The sequence below is a fragment of the Archocentrus centrarchus genome, unplaced genomic scaffold (genome assembly GCF_007364275.1).
Source record: "Archocentrus centrarchus isolate MPI-CPG fArcCen1 unplaced genomic scaffold, fArcCen1 scaffold_114_ctg1, whole genome shotgun sequence".
NCBI classification, from domain to species: Eukaryota; Metazoa; Chordata; class Actinopteri; order Cichliformes; family Cichlidae; genus Archocentrus; species Archocentrus centrarchus.
Genome location: NW_022060160.1, coordinates 76,996 through 96,909, shown reverse-complemented (window position 1 = coordinate 96,909; position 19,914 = coordinate 76,996). Strand labels below are relative to the sequence as shown.

The window sequence follows — 19,914 nt, the reverse complement described above, 5'->3', positions numbered from 1 at the left end:
CCAGAGGTCTCTGCATTTGAGGAAGTTTGATCATTCACTCTGACCAAAGAATTCCAGCCTTGTTCATGAGAACAGCTTAATGCTCATGAACCGGTTTGACAGGAAATGATGAGAGTTTAGAAGAAATTATGACTGCGTTCATCTTAAAACTCTGAGAGCTGTGAGCCTTGTTTCAGCTGTCCACAGAGCCTGACTGTCTTTACAGAAAAACCTGCACAAAGCTTCACGATGACAGATCGAATAAAAAAAAATCAAACAAACAAAAACAATTTCTCTTACTCATTAGGCCAGGTTTGCATGTTTATGCTGTTTCCTCTCTTCACAAACTGTTGTGTGAAATCAACTGCACAAGTGGGTGGTGACCAAGGCCGCAGGGAGACGTATCTGCAAATGAATTTGTGCCGATGAACGCGCTGACTGAAGGGAAGGCTCCACGCTAAAGGCCTAAACAGGCCAGTTAGTTATTAACCTACCTGAAAATAGGTAATGTCAGTGTTACAGTGCTCTTGTAGTACATCAGCAGAGCCAGAGAACTTATGCAACATGATGGGAAATAAAACATTAATCAGCATTTTTCTTTGACTAAAGAATTTCAAAGTAATCCAACAGTTTGAGCTTGGCGCTGCAGTTTTCTCTGTTTCCTGATTCAGATTTCATCATCTGCAGAGGCTTATGATTTCACACCCTGACACACTCTCTCATTGTTCCCCGTAATTTAAGCTGTTCGTCCACATAAATTCAGACACTTTGAGGACAAGCTCGGTGATTTTTAGCTCTTCAGCTTGTGACAAATATGTCTGCTTAGTTTGAAATGCAAGCAGTGAAATCTTTTGTTCCCGTCGTCTCATTAAAACGACTCTGCGTTTATTTTGAGGACAGTTTCACATTTTCATTGTAACATAAACTCTGTTTGTCCCAGATCAAAGCTGTTGGGATCTCATGTTCATGCAGTGTTATGTTAAGAGATATTAATTAGATAATGTCAGATATGAAAAGGAGAAGCTGGGGTGGAGGTGGGTTTAAAATCATCCATGAAAAGTAAGCTTTGCTGGGCCCAAGCTTGTTAAATAGTGCACCATCTGTGAGATTGAAAGAGAGGTGACGTGCTGCAGATCTCCATGGGAAAGCAGAAAAAGGAAGGCGCCATGAGGCGACTGTTGGTGTGATTTGGAGCTATAAACTGTTTCCTTACTCTGACTAGCAGGAACATGCTTTAGCAAGCTGTTTACTTATTCATTTATTTGACTGACAGGCTGTCAGGCTGATGCGTTTTGTGATAATAAAGAGAAATGAGTTTGGGCATGTTAAAATCTGTGATTTACAAAGAAGGGTCAATCTTGGCATCATCAGAGATGGTGCAGCCAAGATAAGTAAACTGCTGCACTTATTTAAGCACAGACTGGTTGATGGTGATGCAGGGCAGGTTGGAAGGCTGGTTTGGTACAGGCTGATGAAGAACTTCAGTCTTCTTTAGGTTGTTTTTCAGGTCAAAGGGTTGGGCTGCCTCCGTGATGCAGGTCACGATGCTGCATGGCTGGCTCGGTGTGGGCAACAAGAGCAGCATCGTCGGCAAACAAAAGTTCTCGAATGAGGAGCTCCATCGTCTTGGTGTGTGCAGCTGAACAAGCTGCAGTCAGTGCCATAGCGAATGTATATGCCACCCCTTTCACCCAATGGTTCCATGGCCTGACACAGCATCATGCTGAAGAAAAAGAAAAACAGTGTTAGCCTGAGTTTGATGCTGTTCAGGATGGGGAAAAGGCTTTGAGAGCTCACTTGTCCCAGCTGTCCCTTGTGGAGCTGCATGATCATCAAGAATTTTTGGGGAGCAGCCTAGACGCTCCAGGATCTGCCAGAGTTCCTGCCTCCTCACGGTGTCGAAGTCCACGAAGGTCACGTACAGCCCCTCGTTCAGCTCATGACACTTTTCCTGAAGCTTCCCGAGGACGAACACCTTGTCAGTTGTGTCCCAGATTGCTCTGAAGCCACTCTGACTTTCTGGTAGATTTTCTTTGGGGATGAATGAGAGCAGTCTGTTTCTAAGCTTTTACCTGCGGTGGAAAGTAAGATGAACTCTCGATAGTTTGAACAGTCTGACTTTTCACCTTTGTTCTTGTACAACATTACCTTTGGACATGGAAAGATTTCCTTCATGCCGTGCACATAGGGGCTTTATGGCGGAGTGCAGTGTGTGGAGAGCTAACCCCACCCTTTAAACCTGAGGATCGCCCACCATTGCTTAGGCAGTTAGGACGATGGCGGTGAATAACCCAGGTTGTAGGGAGTTGCTGGAATCGTGCAGCTCTTCTTGGCTTCTTGATAAACTCTAATTTGGCCCTTTGTGTCTGTTGATTACTAATGACTGCCATCTTGCTGTTTTAGCTGTTATCAACACACTTATAGGTTTGCAGATAGCTTTCAAAGGATTTCCCCAACAGGAAAAACTTGACAGTTTATGAGATAATCCTGATCATGCATGAAAAGAGACATTGAAACTCAAATGTGCAAAAATCCCCAGGAAGTAAACCAGGAAGAGAAGAATGTGTTTTTAAAAGAATTACTGTCTGTATTAATACACCCACAGACACCCACTGACATCAACACATGCAATAAAGATTTGATATTTGCCAAACTCTGAAAAATGAGGTCAACAAATGCTGGCACCAACAGTGAGTGAGTCCTGCATGTCAAAATGCTCTTCGTCACCTTACAGCAGAAATAAATGTGTGCACAGCCTGGTACGAAACAGTTTGGAGTCTTTTTGGATGCTTCTCCACAAATATCACATTTAATGTGGGAGAACCAAACACTGAGAAAAGTTCCGTAAACTGAAGCCAGGCTGAAATGCAGCTCAGCCTGTTCAGGGAAGAGTTACCTGCTGCTCTCAGTTTAAATATAGACGCAGCTCTGATCACCTGATAAACGTTCCTGTTTACCTCCATTGCACAGTGGAGGTTTCCTCGTTTGACATTTAACAAACATGTGAGCAGGCAGCGTTCAGCTGATTGACAGCTTCACTTTCATGCAGCCGTTTATCAGTTGATGAGTTTGTGAAATTTTCCAAATGTGTCACGTTTTCGTTAGTTTTTGTTAGCTGACAGCAGCTTATCTCATGGTGAACTGCCGTGGACCCAGAGCACGCCGCTGAGGGAAAACGCGCTTTTCACACTAAAGCATCGTCATGTAATTGCTCCCACTAGGTGGCGCTCTTACCGATGCTGAATACTAGCATGTAGATGTATGCAGGGTGAGGATCTTGTCAAACATGAGTAATTTGGGGCAGACTGGACATTTTGTATTTGAGCCAATTTTTTGCTTCATGGTAGCACTGTGAGATCTTTGCTGTTTGAAGTTTTCACCGAGTAACATCAGCTCCTTAAAAGCTTTTCTCACCAAACATTTGGTGGCTCTGCTCAAACAGCTCGGAGCCAAAATGTAAAACATGACTTTCCCTCTTTCCACTAGGTGGCGCTGTGACCACTGTTAAACATGCAAGACCCCTTTTCAAAAGATACATTTCAGTCAGAGGGGACAACAAATACGTGAACTACACCGAGTTAAAATCTTTGAAATCTGCGACTCAGACAAAAGCTTAGTGTTGCCATGTCTGTAGATGAGATATGAAGTTGAGTTGGGTTCAGGGCACAGCTGCAGGAGCCTTTTTGTGCATCTTGTGATCCATGTGCAAGATTTCATACATACGCAGTAGTGCTGCTCCTCTTATGCTGTTTTATAGGTGGCGCTATGGAGTCATTGTGCCCCCTCCATGTACAAGTATTACATTTTTCACCAGTACTGACACTGATGCTAAATTTCACAAGTTTTTGAGCATGCTTACGCCCTCAAATAACCCTAACTCTAATCCTAACCCAAATTCAAAGAATCTGTGATATTGTGATTTCCTTTTTAAATAAAATCTCTAAAAACCTTGATCTGATCAGTTTTTCAGACAATATTATTTGGCAGTGATTAGTTTATGAAGAAAACGTGAAAAGCTTTTATTAACTTGTGATGATAACTTGATTATTTTCATAAAAAATTACAGGGTGGACAAAAATGTGTAAACTGCTGACATGAGTAGATTTATTAAGAGCTTTCTCAACAAAGGTGAACATTACAAAACATAATTATGAACATTCATAAGCCTTCTGCATCCCAGTTAAGATCTATAATAGGCTCTAAGGTGGCAAAAGGAAGTGTGTGACTAACTGCTGCTCTGGGAGTCACTTCCTAAGTTCTTCACTGTATCGAACACAAACTCTGCATTTTTGTCTTGTGTGACTGTTTGCTTGTGTTCAGTTGCCATTTGACTAACATAATCTTTCAGAGGGCAGCACGGTGGCGTGGTGGTTAGCACTGCTGCCTCACAGTTAGAATGACATCTAGAAGGTCCAGGTTTGATTCCACCTTGGCCCAGACCTCTCTGTGTGGAGTTTGCATGTTCTCCCTGTGTCTGTGTGGGTTTCCTCACAGTCTAAAGACATGCACTTACTGGGGTTAGGTTAATTAGTCACTCTAAATTGCCCGTAGGTATAAATGGCTGTCTGACTCTCTGTGTTGGCCCTGCGACAGGCTGGTGACCTGTACAGGTGTCCCCTGCCTCTTCCCCTATGTCAGCTGGGATAGGCTCCAGTCCCCCTGCGACCCTGAACAGGATGAGTGGAAGAGAATGGATGGATGGGTGGAATCTTGTAGCAACAAGGATGTTACTTAAAAAAACTAAATCTCAGTTGTACTGATGCATTTCTCCCACAGCAAGTTAAGTCAGTAGGATACTTGTCTCTCTTTTTTTTCCTTCCATTTCCCCCCCTTCTCTGTCTCACTGAGCTCAGGGAGACTCTTCTTCTTCTTCTTCTTCTTCTTCTTCTTTCCAGTGTTTCTGTCTTTATCTCTTCCTCTGTCTGGAGCATCACCTTGGTGTTCCCAGTATTCCCGTGCTGTCTCTGCTCCTGGACTCATTGATCTAAAAAGACAAAACAAAGCTCACCAATGATTGAGCCTTTTTAGCAGTATGACCCTTATGTGAGAAAAAAAGTTCAAAGAACTCTGAAATTATCACCATCTCATCAAAATATGTAACAAAATAAAAGAAAATCCCAACTATACAATACAGAGTCCACCCTGTCATGTGGGGTTTGGTGACAGGGTGGACTTTTTTGGATTAATTTAGTATCTAAGAAGCACACGGTGGACCATCAGCTACCAAAGTTATTGATTATTGAAGGAGGCCACATGATGTTTTCAAAATATATTTAAACTTTCTGAAAACTTTTTCTATTAATGAGCTTTTCCTCTGACAGGGTGGACATGCTAAGGTTGACCACATCTAACCATTATCTAACCAATATAATTACATGAAAATGAGGAAATATAAGTGTAGCTGCAGCAGCTGTTTGGACCTCCATTGAAGAAAGACAGATTCAGGCTGTTGATGTTACTGATTTCATTAGTTGGTCTCTTAAGGGGGCGATTACTCCATGATGACAGGGTGGACAGAGGTTTTAGGGACGTGCACACAATGTTAAATAAAATAATAAAAATGGAGACAAAAAATCAAAATGGTTTGTTTTACCCAAGAATTTGCTAAGAGTAAGGAGAACATTTAAAAAGTATTTTCATTCTGTGCCATTTAATACCTTATTACACTGCCTGAAAGGAGCAGAGCAGCGTGTGAGACACAGCAAAAACAGATCCATCCAACCAAAGAAAATAAATAAAATTAGTGAAATTCATTTAAAGAAACTTGTTCTTGTACTGATGTGTGTGTCAGTGTATCCACATTTATAATAATACCTAAAATTGTAATTATTTGGAAACATGTTAAAAATAATTTATTGATTCTGATGAGGACACCAAAAGGTACTTTATACTGATATTGACCCTTCAAGTTACTTTGTGTTAATTTATAAATGTAGTCTGAGAAAATATCTCATGACTTATTCGTCTCCTAGATTAATTTGAGTTTTTGCAGACATTGCTACACACACACACACACATACACACACAGACACACACACACACACACAGACACACACACACACACACAGACACACACAGACACACACAGACACACAGACACACACACACACACACACACACACACATACACACACAGACACACAGACAGACACACACACACACATACGTGTTTTTCCTCAAACGTGGGGACTCTCTTTAGGCCCCTGACTAGGTGGTTACACGTGGGGACCCAACTTTCTAAACGATCTAGAGGCTTGGTTTTAGGTTAATTTTAGTCTTCTATTTTTTTGAACATGAAATATCATCTTTAATATAAAAAATAATCAAATTTAGAAAATTTTAATCTTTCAGGTTTTTGGCTCCACATGGGGACCTGCTCATTTGACTTATCCACCAGGTGGCACTGTTAAGTTTTAGGGACCACTGAGATATATGAGGATGTCAAATATAAGCAATAAATAAGTCAATAAACCACATTATATTTGATTCTTTTTTGTTAAAAATTATTTTTAAGTACTGGTAACCTGTTTACTGCCAACCATCAATACTGGACTCTCCTTTCTGGTTTTATGCAAACCATTTTATTGCACAGTTTATAATATTTCAATCTTGTGGCAAAAAAATATACATAAAAGCCAACATGTAAAACAAATGAAAAAATAAAAATTTATGTATTCATCAATACGTATTCATAAACATGAACATGCAATATGTATACATACTTCTATTACAAAACCTGACTGCAGCTGTCCCAAAACTTCAAAACTTTCAAACTCCAAACAGAACTGGCGTGGTTATGGTACTAACAAATGGCCCGTTTCCATTCACTTTAATAAAAGGTCAACGCTTACCTTTTTGTGAAAGTCTCTCGTTTTAATGCATCTATGCGATTTTTCACATAGAACTTAACCGCTTGCCATGTCCTGTTCTCAAGGGCCACTGGTGAGGCTTCAATGCACTTCATACACTGGGCTTTCCCAGGAACCGTTCCAGAGTCAATACAGTCCATGAGCGTTTTCTCCACCGCCTGGATTTCTTCTTGGCTCCACTTCACTCTCTTCCTATGTGATGGCCGTGTAAAATGATTAGAGGGCGTAAGCATTCTTCAGTGAAAAAAAAGGTTTCAATCTTTGTGACAGGGCAAGTTATATGCTATTATGAAAACATTTCTTCACCACAGCAGCAGCACACTGCAGTAAAAGTATTATTGGGGGTGGGTGTATTACTTGTTGAAGCTGACAACTGGTAATAAATCAAGACACAAGTTTCACCAGCACTTATAAAAGCATCAGCAGGTACAGGAGAGAAATAATTGTTCAAAGTACATCACAAGAATAAATGATTAAGGTCAGGGGCATGTTAAAAAAAACAAAATTGCTTAATATATCAGACATTTCCAAAGGATTTCACCAAAAGAAAGGTTTTGAGTGATTTGATGGTGGCTAGAGACTCTGTGGACTTGAGTTAAGAGAGCATCAACATAAGTGGGGCACTCTAATGGATGAAGCCCAAATTTCCCTTTTTCACAGAGTCCAGCCTGGGAAAACTCAGCAGGGCCTGTGCAGTTTTAACACTACAGTGGAAAAAAAGTGGTGTTGAAAATGTTACTGGTGCAGTTAAACAAAAAGATTAAGCTAATCATCCAAACTACCTTGGATGATGCTAGTTAGTTTGCTGTTCCAAGACAGTTCAAGGCGAAATTAGTGGGGAAGAAGGGGAGAAGAAATAAAACCAAACTATTGCTTGAGGGTATGCAGTCAAATGAAAAAAAAAAAAGCTATTCTAAAGTTTTATGTGTAGAGACATCATCTGGTCTTCACCAGGCTGCAAAACGAAGAAACCTCAGATTAACACCACACAGAAAGTGTTGTGAACTGTTAATAAATTTCCCATTGGTTTAGTTCAATAACAGATGGAGGAAATATTGGAAATAGGTTTACACCTGTTAATGTGAAGTATTCATTGAACAGTGACAGTAAATGCTTGTAAAAAATAAGTAAAAGTTTACGTGTTTTCAAGCCTGGCTTACAGGAGGAAAATTCAGTTATCAAGACATTGGACCCAATGGGTATTATTCTTTTTATGATAACAATTAGAAGTCAAGTAAATTCTTCGGTTTGAAAGATGTCTGTCTGGCAACATTTTTAACGCTTCTGCCCATTTATAATCTCCAAGTTTGAAGACAAACTACCTTTAGTTGTGTTGGAGTTGCCAGAGACTTCCATGGCCACCGGTACCTTGTCATTTGATCTCTCTATGAAACAAAACAAAACTCAGAATATATATGCAACTTTGAGAAAATCATCAGGTACAGAATAAATTGAAAAACTTAGAAGCCAAAAAGAACATGCATGAAGAAGAGTAAGGATACAGGACAGTGGCCTCTAAAGGTCCAATATTTATCAGAAATCTGCAATCTCATTTTCTTTCCACTTAGAAATATTCTTACCTTTGGCTGAAGGCAGATCTTTGTTTTGTCCACCTTCAGTGGTGCATCTCCTGGTCACCCCAAATTGATCTAAATAAAGCAGGTCTATTAAGTAAATGAGTATTAAACAGTAAGCAGTCAGTGTGTTTGCTTTATACAAGCATCTTAAATGACTAGTTTAACAGCTGACCTTCTTAGGAATTCTTAAGAGCACTAAATCAGAAGCTGCTGACATTGTAATCTAATTTTCACCATCAACATTTAGTTTTGCGCTGTTAGCAACAGTTTTTAAAACAGTCTTCCTTTTATGGATGAAACTGTCAATCATTAGACAGGTTTCCATGATCCCTGGATTTGCGTAAAACCAAATATCAAAAAAAGAAATCCTGTAATGGAAACTGCACTAATTTTTTTTTTTCAAAACACTCCTCAATATCGAATTAACCTTTTTATGCTTCCAGGAGGTGGGTTTTCAGGCGATTTGAAAAATGTTAAAAGTGTTATGGAAACACTTTTTTCACATGTCCACATCTCTGGCAGACCTGGATGTGACATAGTCAATCTAAAGTCATCAAAATCTAGTTTCCAACTGTTTTTGGCCTAATTAATACGATGTAGTTGTCCTGTAACACGACCTAATCATTAGTCCATTTTCTTCAATGTTAAGATTTTGTTTTTCATTGTTTTGAAGAGAAGTCTCGCAGGACAAGATACAGAGAGTTACAAGAATTACACACACACTCGAAAAACAGCGATCAGTGGAAACACTGACCCCCTGCAGCACTGTCTTTATCGAACTTTCAGAGATATGATTTTCTTTTGTGCAAAAGTGTCATGAAAATACAGTTATCGTTAATTGACAATTTCATCCATACCTGGTGATCTGGAAGATGAAGTTGCAGGATCCCTCTCAGCTGAGTCAACCTCTTCCTCTTCAGTGTCTGATCCACTGTCCACAGACATTTTCTCTGAAAAACAAAGTAACATCATCCATCATATTAAACTATTAGATGTCTAAAGCCACTTTAAGCAAAACTAAAAAGGCCAAAAGAAGGAGTAATGATAGAGCTAGTACTAAGCAACTAATAATGAAATATATATATGCTGCCATCAAAAAGTTAGCGCTATTCCTTGTTATATTACCATTCAAGTGAGCAATTTGCAATGGGAAATTATGTGGTAAATTGACCAAAGGTTAAAACAAACAAAACAATAACAAAAAAACTTACCAAAGACTACAAGAATTAGACTATATAATATGTAAAAGTGCCCACTGGGCTACTTGTTCCTACAGGTGTCAATTTCTCACACGCAATTCATTTATAAAAAGTATTGTTATAATTCACCAAATTCAAAAAAAAAAAAAAAAAAATTTCAAAGAGGAAAAAAAAAAAAACATCATTAAAATAAATAAAATCTGCCATGCCAGGAGGTCAACTTAAATCTTCACTAATAAATCACACCAATTTACCTTGTGGATCAATGCTGATCTCATCCAGATTTCTTCCTTTGAAGTTGGAGAGCTGTCCTCTTTCCAGCGCCAGCAACACTTTACTGATTTTTGCAAGCTGTAATGTACCTTCAGGCAATCTGTAGAACTGACGATGGACTCTAATGTCATGGCCTAGGAAGTCAGCCAGGTCATCCATTTCATTGTCCTTTAGGTTAAGAACCTTTGACATGGTGGCCATATGCTTCCTGAGTTTGGTTGAGGACAATGCTTCTGGGTGTTTTGCTCCACAGCTTTGAGCTATCTCACGAATAATATCAGATCCTCTGAAGTGATTGAGAGTCTGTGGTCTGCCAAACATGTACGGATTTTCATCCAACACATCACAATGATGACGATTTTGTACAAGCAACTCCATCGATGAAGCCATATCAGGAGTGAGGAGAATGGGAACCTTTCGGCCGCGTTTGCCTTTTATCTCAATTCGCTGGAAGTGCTTACACAGCTTCTTCTCAAGTTCTGACAAAGCAAGCTCCACATCTGGATGGGTGACAGAAGTATCTCTCAAGGTAAAAGCATTCTGAGGCATCTTGGATACTTCTCCCTCTCTTCTCCGGTTGAATATTATCACCTCACACAGTGTGATCTTGGCAAGTTCAGCCCAGTTCTTCTTTACTGCTTCTTCCTTCAGGTTTCTCTGGCACTCAATCCTTTTTGTGTCAAGATACTGATGCATTTTTCTGACATCATCAGCAAAGGGAATAAGCTGAGGAGCATTCCATTTAGCCTCATTCAAAGTCCTAAGGGCATGGGAAGAGACACACTCGCTCCATCTGGTCTCACAGATCTGTTTGAAAACTCGCACATTCTGAATGGTATTCTCATCGCCTGAGATCATAGCCTCACATTCAAGAATACTGGCCACTTTGTTGAGGTTGTGACCCAACTTGAGTGCTAAAGATGGTGTTTTGAAGACTTTTGTTCTCTCGTCCAAGCCAGCCACCTTCTGAACGGCATCTATGACGTGAGGGAAGTTAGCTGGCACAAAGAAATCTGACAGCATCTCCAACTTGCCATCTTTCTGTCCTTGCAGAACAACTCGTGCGGTCTCACGCATCTTCTGTCGGATGTATTCGTGTCTTGTAACATCTTGGCCATGTTTATTGAACAAATGTTCTCCTAATTTCAAGATGCACTTCTCACTGCGGACAACCTTTGTTATGTCATCATGGTGCATGTTAAGTACTAGTTTCCAAAATTGTGCATTGACACTGTCAGGTACTGGCTCTGCATATTTACAAAGGGCTTGGACTCGAGATGTTCCTGGCTTAAGTCCTTTGACTTTTTGACTGAGGTTACACCTCCGCATATGACTCCACAAGGATTTCCGCTTGAAGTAACCCTCACAGTTGATGCAATGCAAGTAATCAGCAGCTTTTGCAGGTTTGGTGGATTGTTGACGGGGTATGACCATTCCTTTTCCCTCTTTAATCACTTTAGTATTATGGGCACGGTTTCCTTTGTTTCTCAATAAAGAGAACTGCAGCCATCGCTCTTTAGAGCCTTTGGGGCATTTCAGTGCATTTGCCACTTCTGGTTTATCACTGTGTTTTGCTTCTAGATGGCGTGACATTTTGCTATAAGGTTTATTACAAAATACACAATAATACCTTTTATTGTAAACCCTACTGCCATCTTCCTTCTTCTTCAGGGTCATGACTGTCACATCAGGTGAAGAAGATTCTCCATGGTCATTCATATCAGCTGAAGAAGATTCTCCAGGGTCATTCACATCAGCTGAAGAAGATTCTCCAGGGTCTTTTGCAGCCAAGGAACAAGAAGTGGTCACACGCCTTCTCTTAAGTGGTTGGACTTCCAGAGAAGAAGCTGAAGTTGTTTTCTGGGCTCTTTTCTTCCTCCCCTTAAGCTGTTTAACATCTACTGAACTGTCACTGTCAGATTCAGCAGATTCAGGAACATACTCTTCCTCACTGATCTCAGAACTTGATGGAGCCTCTTCTGTGTATCCAAGCATTTGTTCGTGTAACTAAAAGGATTAAAAAAAAAAAAAAAAAAGAATACTTTAAGATACTCTCTCAAATATAAAACCAAATCATAAGAATCTAAAAATTTACAACTAGTATTTAAAGAAAGTTGAACAAAAAGAAAAACTCCCAATACTGGTATGATTTTTTTATTTTTCAGTGCTTGGAGCTCAAATGTTTTTTCAACTTTTTTAAGCATCCCCTGAACTTTGTTTTCAACCATCCATAAAATCATAAAGAGACTAGCTAAACTGGAAGTTGCTGAATGTTTTACAGCAATATGTCCTATAAAGAAGCTTAGATTTTAAATGCTACAGTTTTCCCTCCATTAAAACTTTTTTTTTGTGTGTGTGTGTAAAATTAACTTGATTTTGTATCTCTAAATCTGTGACTAGGAAAGCTCTTTGGGAGTAAATGTCTTACGCTAAAAACAAGCTTAGGTTATTCTTATGGTACAAATAATTTTAATTTCTTTGGAAAGAGAGTCAAAAATAGAGGACATATTAAAAAAATAATGGGTTCCTTTGATTTATTAATTTTCTTCACTTTTTTAAAAAAATTGTCTTTTTTTTTTCAGGCAAATGCATCACAATCCATATTTAGAGAAATGAAATTAACTTACTAATCATAATCAAATCATGAGTAAAGATTCCCACCAACAAACAAGGTTACCCCAAAAAGTGACAGATTTACCAGCACATGGCCACTAACTGAGTTAGACAATTTGTTTTTAAATAGTGTAATAAAACAATACAATAATCCAGGAAAAATAGAATTTCTAACCCAAGTGAGTTTTAATATTAGGGTAAAATAGTGATACCAGTTAAAATAACAAACCAAGTACCTCCTAGGTTAGACTATGATGCTTGTAGATAAACTTACAATCACACTGTTGGTTCTGGCGAGCTCAGGCACACTCATGTCCTGGATTACTGCAGCTGGTGTTGGACCAAGGATGATGGTATCGTCACTCTCACTGGATGACTGTTGTGATTGCTAAAAATTGAGAAGTTTAACACTTAAATTAGTCCACCCCAAAATGAAATGCAATGCTTCAATACAGAGCTAACTTTAACTGTATCAAGGTATTTAAAAATTCCAAAGATGTCAGTTCTCAACAGCACCAAAAATGCAAAGGGTCCTTCAGATTAAACTTGAGTTTCTGAATCTTATGGTGTACAATATCACAATGCACAGTACTTTTTTACAAAGTGGAGAAATAAAGCAATGCCTCCAGAAGGGGGGCAGCAGGGCCACAGTTCACCTTTCACCCACACAGGAGGTAGGCACTGACCACTGCCAAATACTTCTGGATTTTGGTATTCATTGCCGACTAATCCTACCCACCAAGTTTAGGTTAAAAGACACTGAAACTATGTAAATTGATTTTATAGTTTAATTTGACAGGCCATGAAATTTCATAGACTGGCAGATAATAAATCCTTCAGAGTGTTTTGAGTTTAGTCCTGATTAGTCCATGTTGTATTGTAATGGACGCTATATAAATAAAATTAATTGAATGACAAAGGTGGGTCCCCCTCAAAGAAAGCTCCTGTGCACGTTCTCAAATTTCATGTTGCAGAGATTCATCTGCAACGTGATTTTGCTCAGCTGCCACCACCACATGCATTTCTTCTGATAAGCACAGTGTCTGCATCATGATGTTGGCCATTTGAAGTCTTGTAATGGATAACTGAATGCAATTTTGTTTAATGAAAGTTTTAAAGTTGAAAAGACTGTTTTATCAAACATTAATTATGGCTGTTTAAATTTGAGTTGATTTCATAATTATAGCAGGTACTAAGAAATTTGCAACTCCATTTTACAAAATATTTTTACAAAACTAAGTCAAAACAGCTCAAGCCATACATACTCTGGTACATTTACTGATGACACACCCATAACAGTTCTCATCTCTGGGATGTAAATCAGAAAAACGGTGAAGCAAAACTAACCATTAAACCCTTCTCATGTAGACAAGACGTCCTCTCCTTCTCTTCATTTGCCGTCTTTACACAGGCTGCCTTGTAATGAGCCTCACATTTATCATGATGGGCTTTGAGTTTCTTGAGGCGACAAGTGTGACGTGTTTGATCCTATAAAACAGAAAACAAGCATTTGTAAATGTCCACATTTGTGAGGTGAAACAGACCGGAAACACAGTAAAAGACATCGGATGGAACTGAAACCTGACCACAATGATGCATCCAGATGAAACTTTAAGTCAAGGATCAGCAACTCTTGTCCTGCAGCAGCACACCTGATTCAAATCAAATGGTTCTCCACTAGCTTGTTATCACACATTTGTTAAAGATCAATTTTGGTCAAGTGCAGTGGAGCAGGCAAACATCTAAAACAAGCAGGAAACCAGCCTTCGGAGACCTGAGCTGCAGATCCCTGTTTTAGGCATTTATCTATTGACAGTTTGAACACAGATAGTGATCTCATGTGTCTCAAACTTCTTGTGATCAATTTTTAAAAAAGCCAAAAAAGTGAAGCAGTGTGGCTTTAAAAAAAATTCACATTATTTTCAAAATCAGAGACGTCTTAACGGGCCTGATTTCAGTGGTCATCTATGATTCAGACATAACATCTGCTTTACACCTGAAATGTCAGCTTGGTTGGAGGCATATTTTCAAGATATAGCTTACTCCCAAACTCAATACCACAAGCTTATATCACAAGTCAGGGACTTTAGACATCACCTTTTACTCCAGTTTATCTTTTTTAGGCATTTCTCTACATAACAATATAGGCAACCTCTCTACAGTGAAAATAGATATCACCACTGTAGGATTTGAAAAGTATTATTGAAAATACTGATGAATACTTTGGTCAAGTTCAGTGGTTAAGACTAGAAAGCAACCTTTCCAAACTTAAATTTAGAATAAGATTTAAATCAACTTTGCAGTATGTAGAGTACAAGTGAGCTAGAATTAAACTGAAATAGTGTCACATCATTTGGACTTCTTCATAGGCACACTTACCTTTTGCCTCTGTTCAGGATCAAGCTCATTTGTCTCATCAGTGGCTGAAATTTAAAAAAAAAAAAAGAGAAAAAAGTTAATTGATTTAATAACTGGTCACCTTGAAGCCATTCAGAGGTTGTGCATCTAGATTTGTTCTTCTCAAAATAGTTCTGGGCCTTATCCCTAGGTCACGAATGCTAAATTTGGGATTAGAAATTAATACCCTCCCTTAAGGATTCAATAATTCAGGTAATGCTTTAAGATTTCTCACTTTATCCATTTAATATTAAAGGTTGGCAACTATGAAGGACTGAAACTGACAATATAAAATAAAAGCAGAAATATATATATTTTGTTTTGCCTTTTCCTTATTCAAGCATTTGTGCGTTTTACATTTCCTTGTCTCTTCTTTTTACTTTGCCATCTGCATTTCTGCCTCATTATGCAAAGGAGGAGGGCTGCCTTCTTGGTCCAACTCCTCTACTATTGGTTAATAAACGGGAAGGAGCAGGATCCATGTACAGATCAATTGTGTATCCCTAGTTTTTGGCCGTTTCAGGACAATGCCTTATTTGAGAGGAACTGAAGTCCTCGCACTATACTTAGGTTGCCTAACTGAAGTCAAGGGCGCAGGCATGCACAATCGATCTGCACATGGATCCTGCTCCTTCCTGTTTATTGACCAATAGTAGAGGAGCTGGACCAAGAAGGCAACCCTCCTCATTTGCATAATGAGGCAGAAATGCATAAGGTCAAGTAAAAAGAGGAGACAAGGAAAGGTAAAAAGTACAACTCATATAAAGAAAAAAAACATACATTTCTGCTTTTATTTTTAATTATGTCAGTTTCAGTCCTCCATAGACAACAACTAGACTAAGCCTAATTAAATAAAATTTGCAAAGCCATGACAAATCAACAATGGAAGCATGCAAAAAGTAAAGCAGTTGAGCTGGGTCCTAACAAAACATTATTCCCCCGTCAGAGATGACATCACTAATCTTTATTTCCTCTGATATTCATAAACATTTGGCATTTGAAATAAAACTGTTGAAGGACAGATGTGCTGAGTCTTTTCTGGTTTGACAAGAAAAACTTGAGAACTCTTAAACATTAACTGATATTAGTGGTACCTTCTTCTAGGCAACTAAAACCATGTGAATAAAAATTATAATTTTATTAGACTTCTTGTTACACCTCCCTTCTCTCACCTGTCCAATTATAAGTCACATTATATTAATTTAGCATAAACGTTTATGCAAAACAACTTACAAGTGAGAAACATATTGTGGGCTAATGTATCTTTCCCTAGGATAATTCACCTTTTGAACTGGGACAGCTGGGTGTAGACTCGTCAAACCTCTCCCACGCTACCGGCACTTCCATCATATGATCTAAAACTCTGGTTGGCATTCTTTGAAGAAAAAAAAAAGTGTAATGATTAGAAGTCAGTGTCAAAGCCCTGAAATTCATTTTTCTAAAACAGGTGCCCCTGCCCCCAAGTTATAATGCTGAAGTTAGTTCCCAATTCACAGCTCCTGATTCACAATAACCCCCCAAAAGACAAAAAACAAAAAAAAAACTTAACCTTTATCATTCTACAAATAATGTAGGGTCTGGTGTAATGTGGTCTGCAGGCCCCACCCCAGCATAATCAACCTTTATGCACAATGAGTCATCCATTAACTTCAGCCTCATGTTTTAGCATGCCATGTCTATCATCTCTCCATTCAGAATACATGCAAAAATTTATAACCCTTTACAATAACACAAGTGGGCTGACTGAAATAACTTGTATATTTCATGATTTCTATTCTATTAGCTTTGCAGCTGTCAAACTTTTTTTTTTTTATTTTACATTCAAGCCCTTTTTGAGAGCAGTCATATTTAACTAATTTAACCTTTTTTTAGGTTAATTGTCACTTTCATTTCTATTTATTTGCTGGACCTCATTAAATGGAAAGCAAAACATGCATGTGTCTCAATAGCTGTAGCTCAGCTAATTTCAGCTAGCCATCCTAGCGAAACTCGATTGAAATATAGCTTTTATGGATCAATACGTATAAACAACATTTAAAAGTATATCTAACTGGTGCTATGACATATAGATAATAAATAGGAGCTTGTTAAAATAAGAAGAACCTTACCATTTTCTTCAGTGTGGCACAGCTAGAATGCTCCTCATTCCTCAGACATTAGCATGAAGGTCTGAATGCCCGTCGTTGGTGCAGGTGTGAGGCAGTGATAAAAGGAGCGCTTGGATTTAGGCCTCCGGCACAAACCGGAGTTCCTGCTTGGAATACAAAAAGCAGCTAGCTGAGGCTGACCGGCTCAGCCCTGTGTAAACAACTAAGGACACTTTAACTCAGCCTTCACAACGTTACCACGCATCAATTAGTAATAAAACTATGAATTAATTAATAAAATTCGATATCTCCCACAGTAATGCTTCAGGAGACAAAGTTATTCGTATAATGGACTTTTTGTAGGTTTCACACCAGTCAAATCTGCAAGATTTGAGAGTTTCACGCAAGCCATGGAGGGAGTGTTGAGGGGGGATGGGCATGGGTGCGGTGGGGACGTCAAATCTCAGGATGCGTGTGAGATGGCAGCCATTACAGAGACTGGGTGGAGGGGCTACAGAGAGTGGGGGCTCCACTGAATTATAAAGGGGGGTTCTGAGGTTTTATAAGGGGGTACAAAATTTTTTACACCTCCTATCTCTCACCTGGCCAGTTATGACTCACATTACATTTATTTAGCATAAACGTTTATGCAAAACAACTTACAAGTGAGAAACGTTGTGGGCTAATGTAGCTTTCCCTGGGATAATTCACCTTTTAAACTAGTACAGCTAGGTTAACTCAGCCTTCACAACTTTAACACAGATCAATTAAATATTAAAACTATGAAATGAATTAATAATATTCTGTAATCTCGCACAGTAATGCCTCAGGAGACAAAGTTATTCATTGTAATGGAGATTTTGTAGGTTTCACACCAGTCAAATCTGCAAGGTTTGAGAGTTTCAGCAAGCCATGGAGGGAGTGTTGAGGGGGGATGGGCGTGGGTGCAGTGGGGACGTCAAATCTCAGGATGCGTGTGAGATGGCAGCCATTACAGAGACTGGGTGGAGGGGCTACAGAGAGTGGGGGCTCCACTGAATTATAAAGGGGGGTCTGAGGTTTTATAAGGGGGTACAAAAAATTTTTTACACCTCCTATCTCTCACCTGGCCAGTTATGACTCACATTACATTTATTTAGCATAAACGTTTATGCAAAACAACTTACAAGTGAGAAACGTTGTGGGCTAATGTAGTTTTCCCTGGGATAATTCACCTTTTAAACTAGTACAGCTAGGTTAACTCAGCCTTCACAACTTTAACACAGATCAATTAAATAATAAAACTATGAAATGAATTAATAATATTCTGTAATCTCGCACAGTAATGCCTCAGGAGACAAAGTTATTCATTGTAATGGAGATTTTGTAGGTTTCACCCCAGTCAAATCTGCAAGGTTTGAGAGTTTCCGCAAGCCATGGAGGGAGTGTTGAGGGGGGATGGGCGTGGGTGCAGTGGGGACGTCAAATCTCAGGATGCGTGTGAGATGGCAGCCATTACAGAGACTGGGTGGAGGGGCTACAGAGAGTGGGGGCTCCACTGAATTATAAAGGGGGGTTCTGAGGTTTTATAAGGGGGTACAAAAAATTTTTTACACCTCCTATCTCTCACCTGGCCAGTTATGACTCACATTACATTTATTTAGCATAAACGTTTATGCAAAACAACTTACAAGTGAGAAACGTTGTGGGCTAATGTAGCTTTCCCTGGGATAATTCACCTTTTAAACTAGTACAGCTAGGTTAACTCAGCCTTCACAACTTTAACACAGATCAATTAAATAATAAAACTATGAAATGAATTAATAATATTCTGTAATCTCGCACAGTAATGCCTCAGGAGACAAAGTTATTCATTGTAATGGAGATTTTGTAGGTTTCACACCAGTCAAATCTGCAAGGTTTGAGAGTTTCAGCAAGCCATGGAGGGAGTGTTGAGGGGGGATGGGCGTGGGTGCAGTGGGGACGTCAAATCTCAGGATGTGTGTGAGATGGCAGCCATTACAGAGACTGGGTGGAGGGGCCTACAGAGAGTGGGGGGCTCTACTGAATTACAAAGGGGGGTCCTGAGGTTTATAAGGGGCCCAAAAATCTTGATGCAAATAAAACAGAAGTGGACCAACATAACATGCAGACCGTGACACTGAAAACATTACACAAAGAAGAGGAAGGGCACTAAATACAGAAGGGCCACACACAGACAATACACACCGGTTCTGGTTCTGGGGATGCAGAGTAGACCAGAACCAAAAGACCTGAGTGTCTTGAAGGTGATACAATGACAACAGGTCTGTAATATATTTTGGTGCTAAGCCATTCATGATTTATAGACTAACAGAAGTATTTTAAAGTCTATTATCTGAGCTACAGGTAGCCAGTGGCAGGACTTTAGAACTGGGGTGATGTGCTCCATCTTCCTGGTCTTAGTGAGAATATGAGCAGCAGCATTTTGGATCAGCTGCAGCAGTATCTGTAATGGTCCAGGGCCCTTTTAACCCTGTGTGTTGTTGTTTTATTTTTTCTGTTCTGGGTTTCTTTTGGTTGTCGGGTTTAGATGTTCTAGCATCACCTGTGATCCCACCTGTTTCAGAATCAGAATCAGAATCAGAAGGTTTTTATTGCCATATGGGTGAACAGGTTCACAGCATTAGGAAATTGCTGCGGTACTTCGTGCTTACAGAAAAAAAACAAATAAGTATAAAAACTATAAGAACAATATACAAGTATACAATTGGCAAATATAACGAGATATTAGAGCTATAACTATAGACAATATTACAAAATTACAAAATATACAGTGCAGAGACTATTAAAAGATAAAGAATGTAGACTATATTCCACTAATATGTACATCAGTGCAGTCAGACAGGTGCATAACATAGGGTCATCAGCGTTGGTGGAGGGTTGGTGGTAACAGTCTAGG

At 39.2% G+C, this 19,914-nt stretch overlaps 1 protein-coding gene and 1 long non-coding RNA gene across 2 annotated transcripts; both read right to left on the bottom strand.

Moving 5' to 3' along the window:
- Window positions 1–1,487: 1,487 nt before the first annotated feature.
- Window positions 1,488–11,331, bottom strand: LOC115775389 (uncharacterized). Its single transcript, XM_030722925.1, has 6 exons — window positions 9,879–11,331; window positions 9,283–9,375; window positions 8,429–8,497; window positions 8,171–8,233; window positions 1,777–2,010; window positions 1,488–1,618 (listed from the first exon to the last, which is right to left on the bottom strand). The coding sequence occupies exons 1-6, from the start codon at window positions 11,329–11,331 to the stop codon at window positions 1,488–1,490; spliced, it is 2,043 nt and encodes a 680-aa protein (XP_030578785.1).
- Window positions 11,332–14,758: 3,427 nt separating this feature from the next.
- Window positions 14,759–17,077, bottom strand: LOC115775392 (uncharacterized). Its single transcript, XR_004019311.1, has 3 exons — window positions 17,016–17,077; window positions 16,191–16,282; window positions 14,759–14,933 (listed from the first exon to the last, which is right to left on the bottom strand). It is a non-coding gene; the product is annotated as an uncharacterized LOC115775392 (long non-coding RNA).
- Window positions 17,078–19,914: the final 2,837 nt, after the last annotated feature.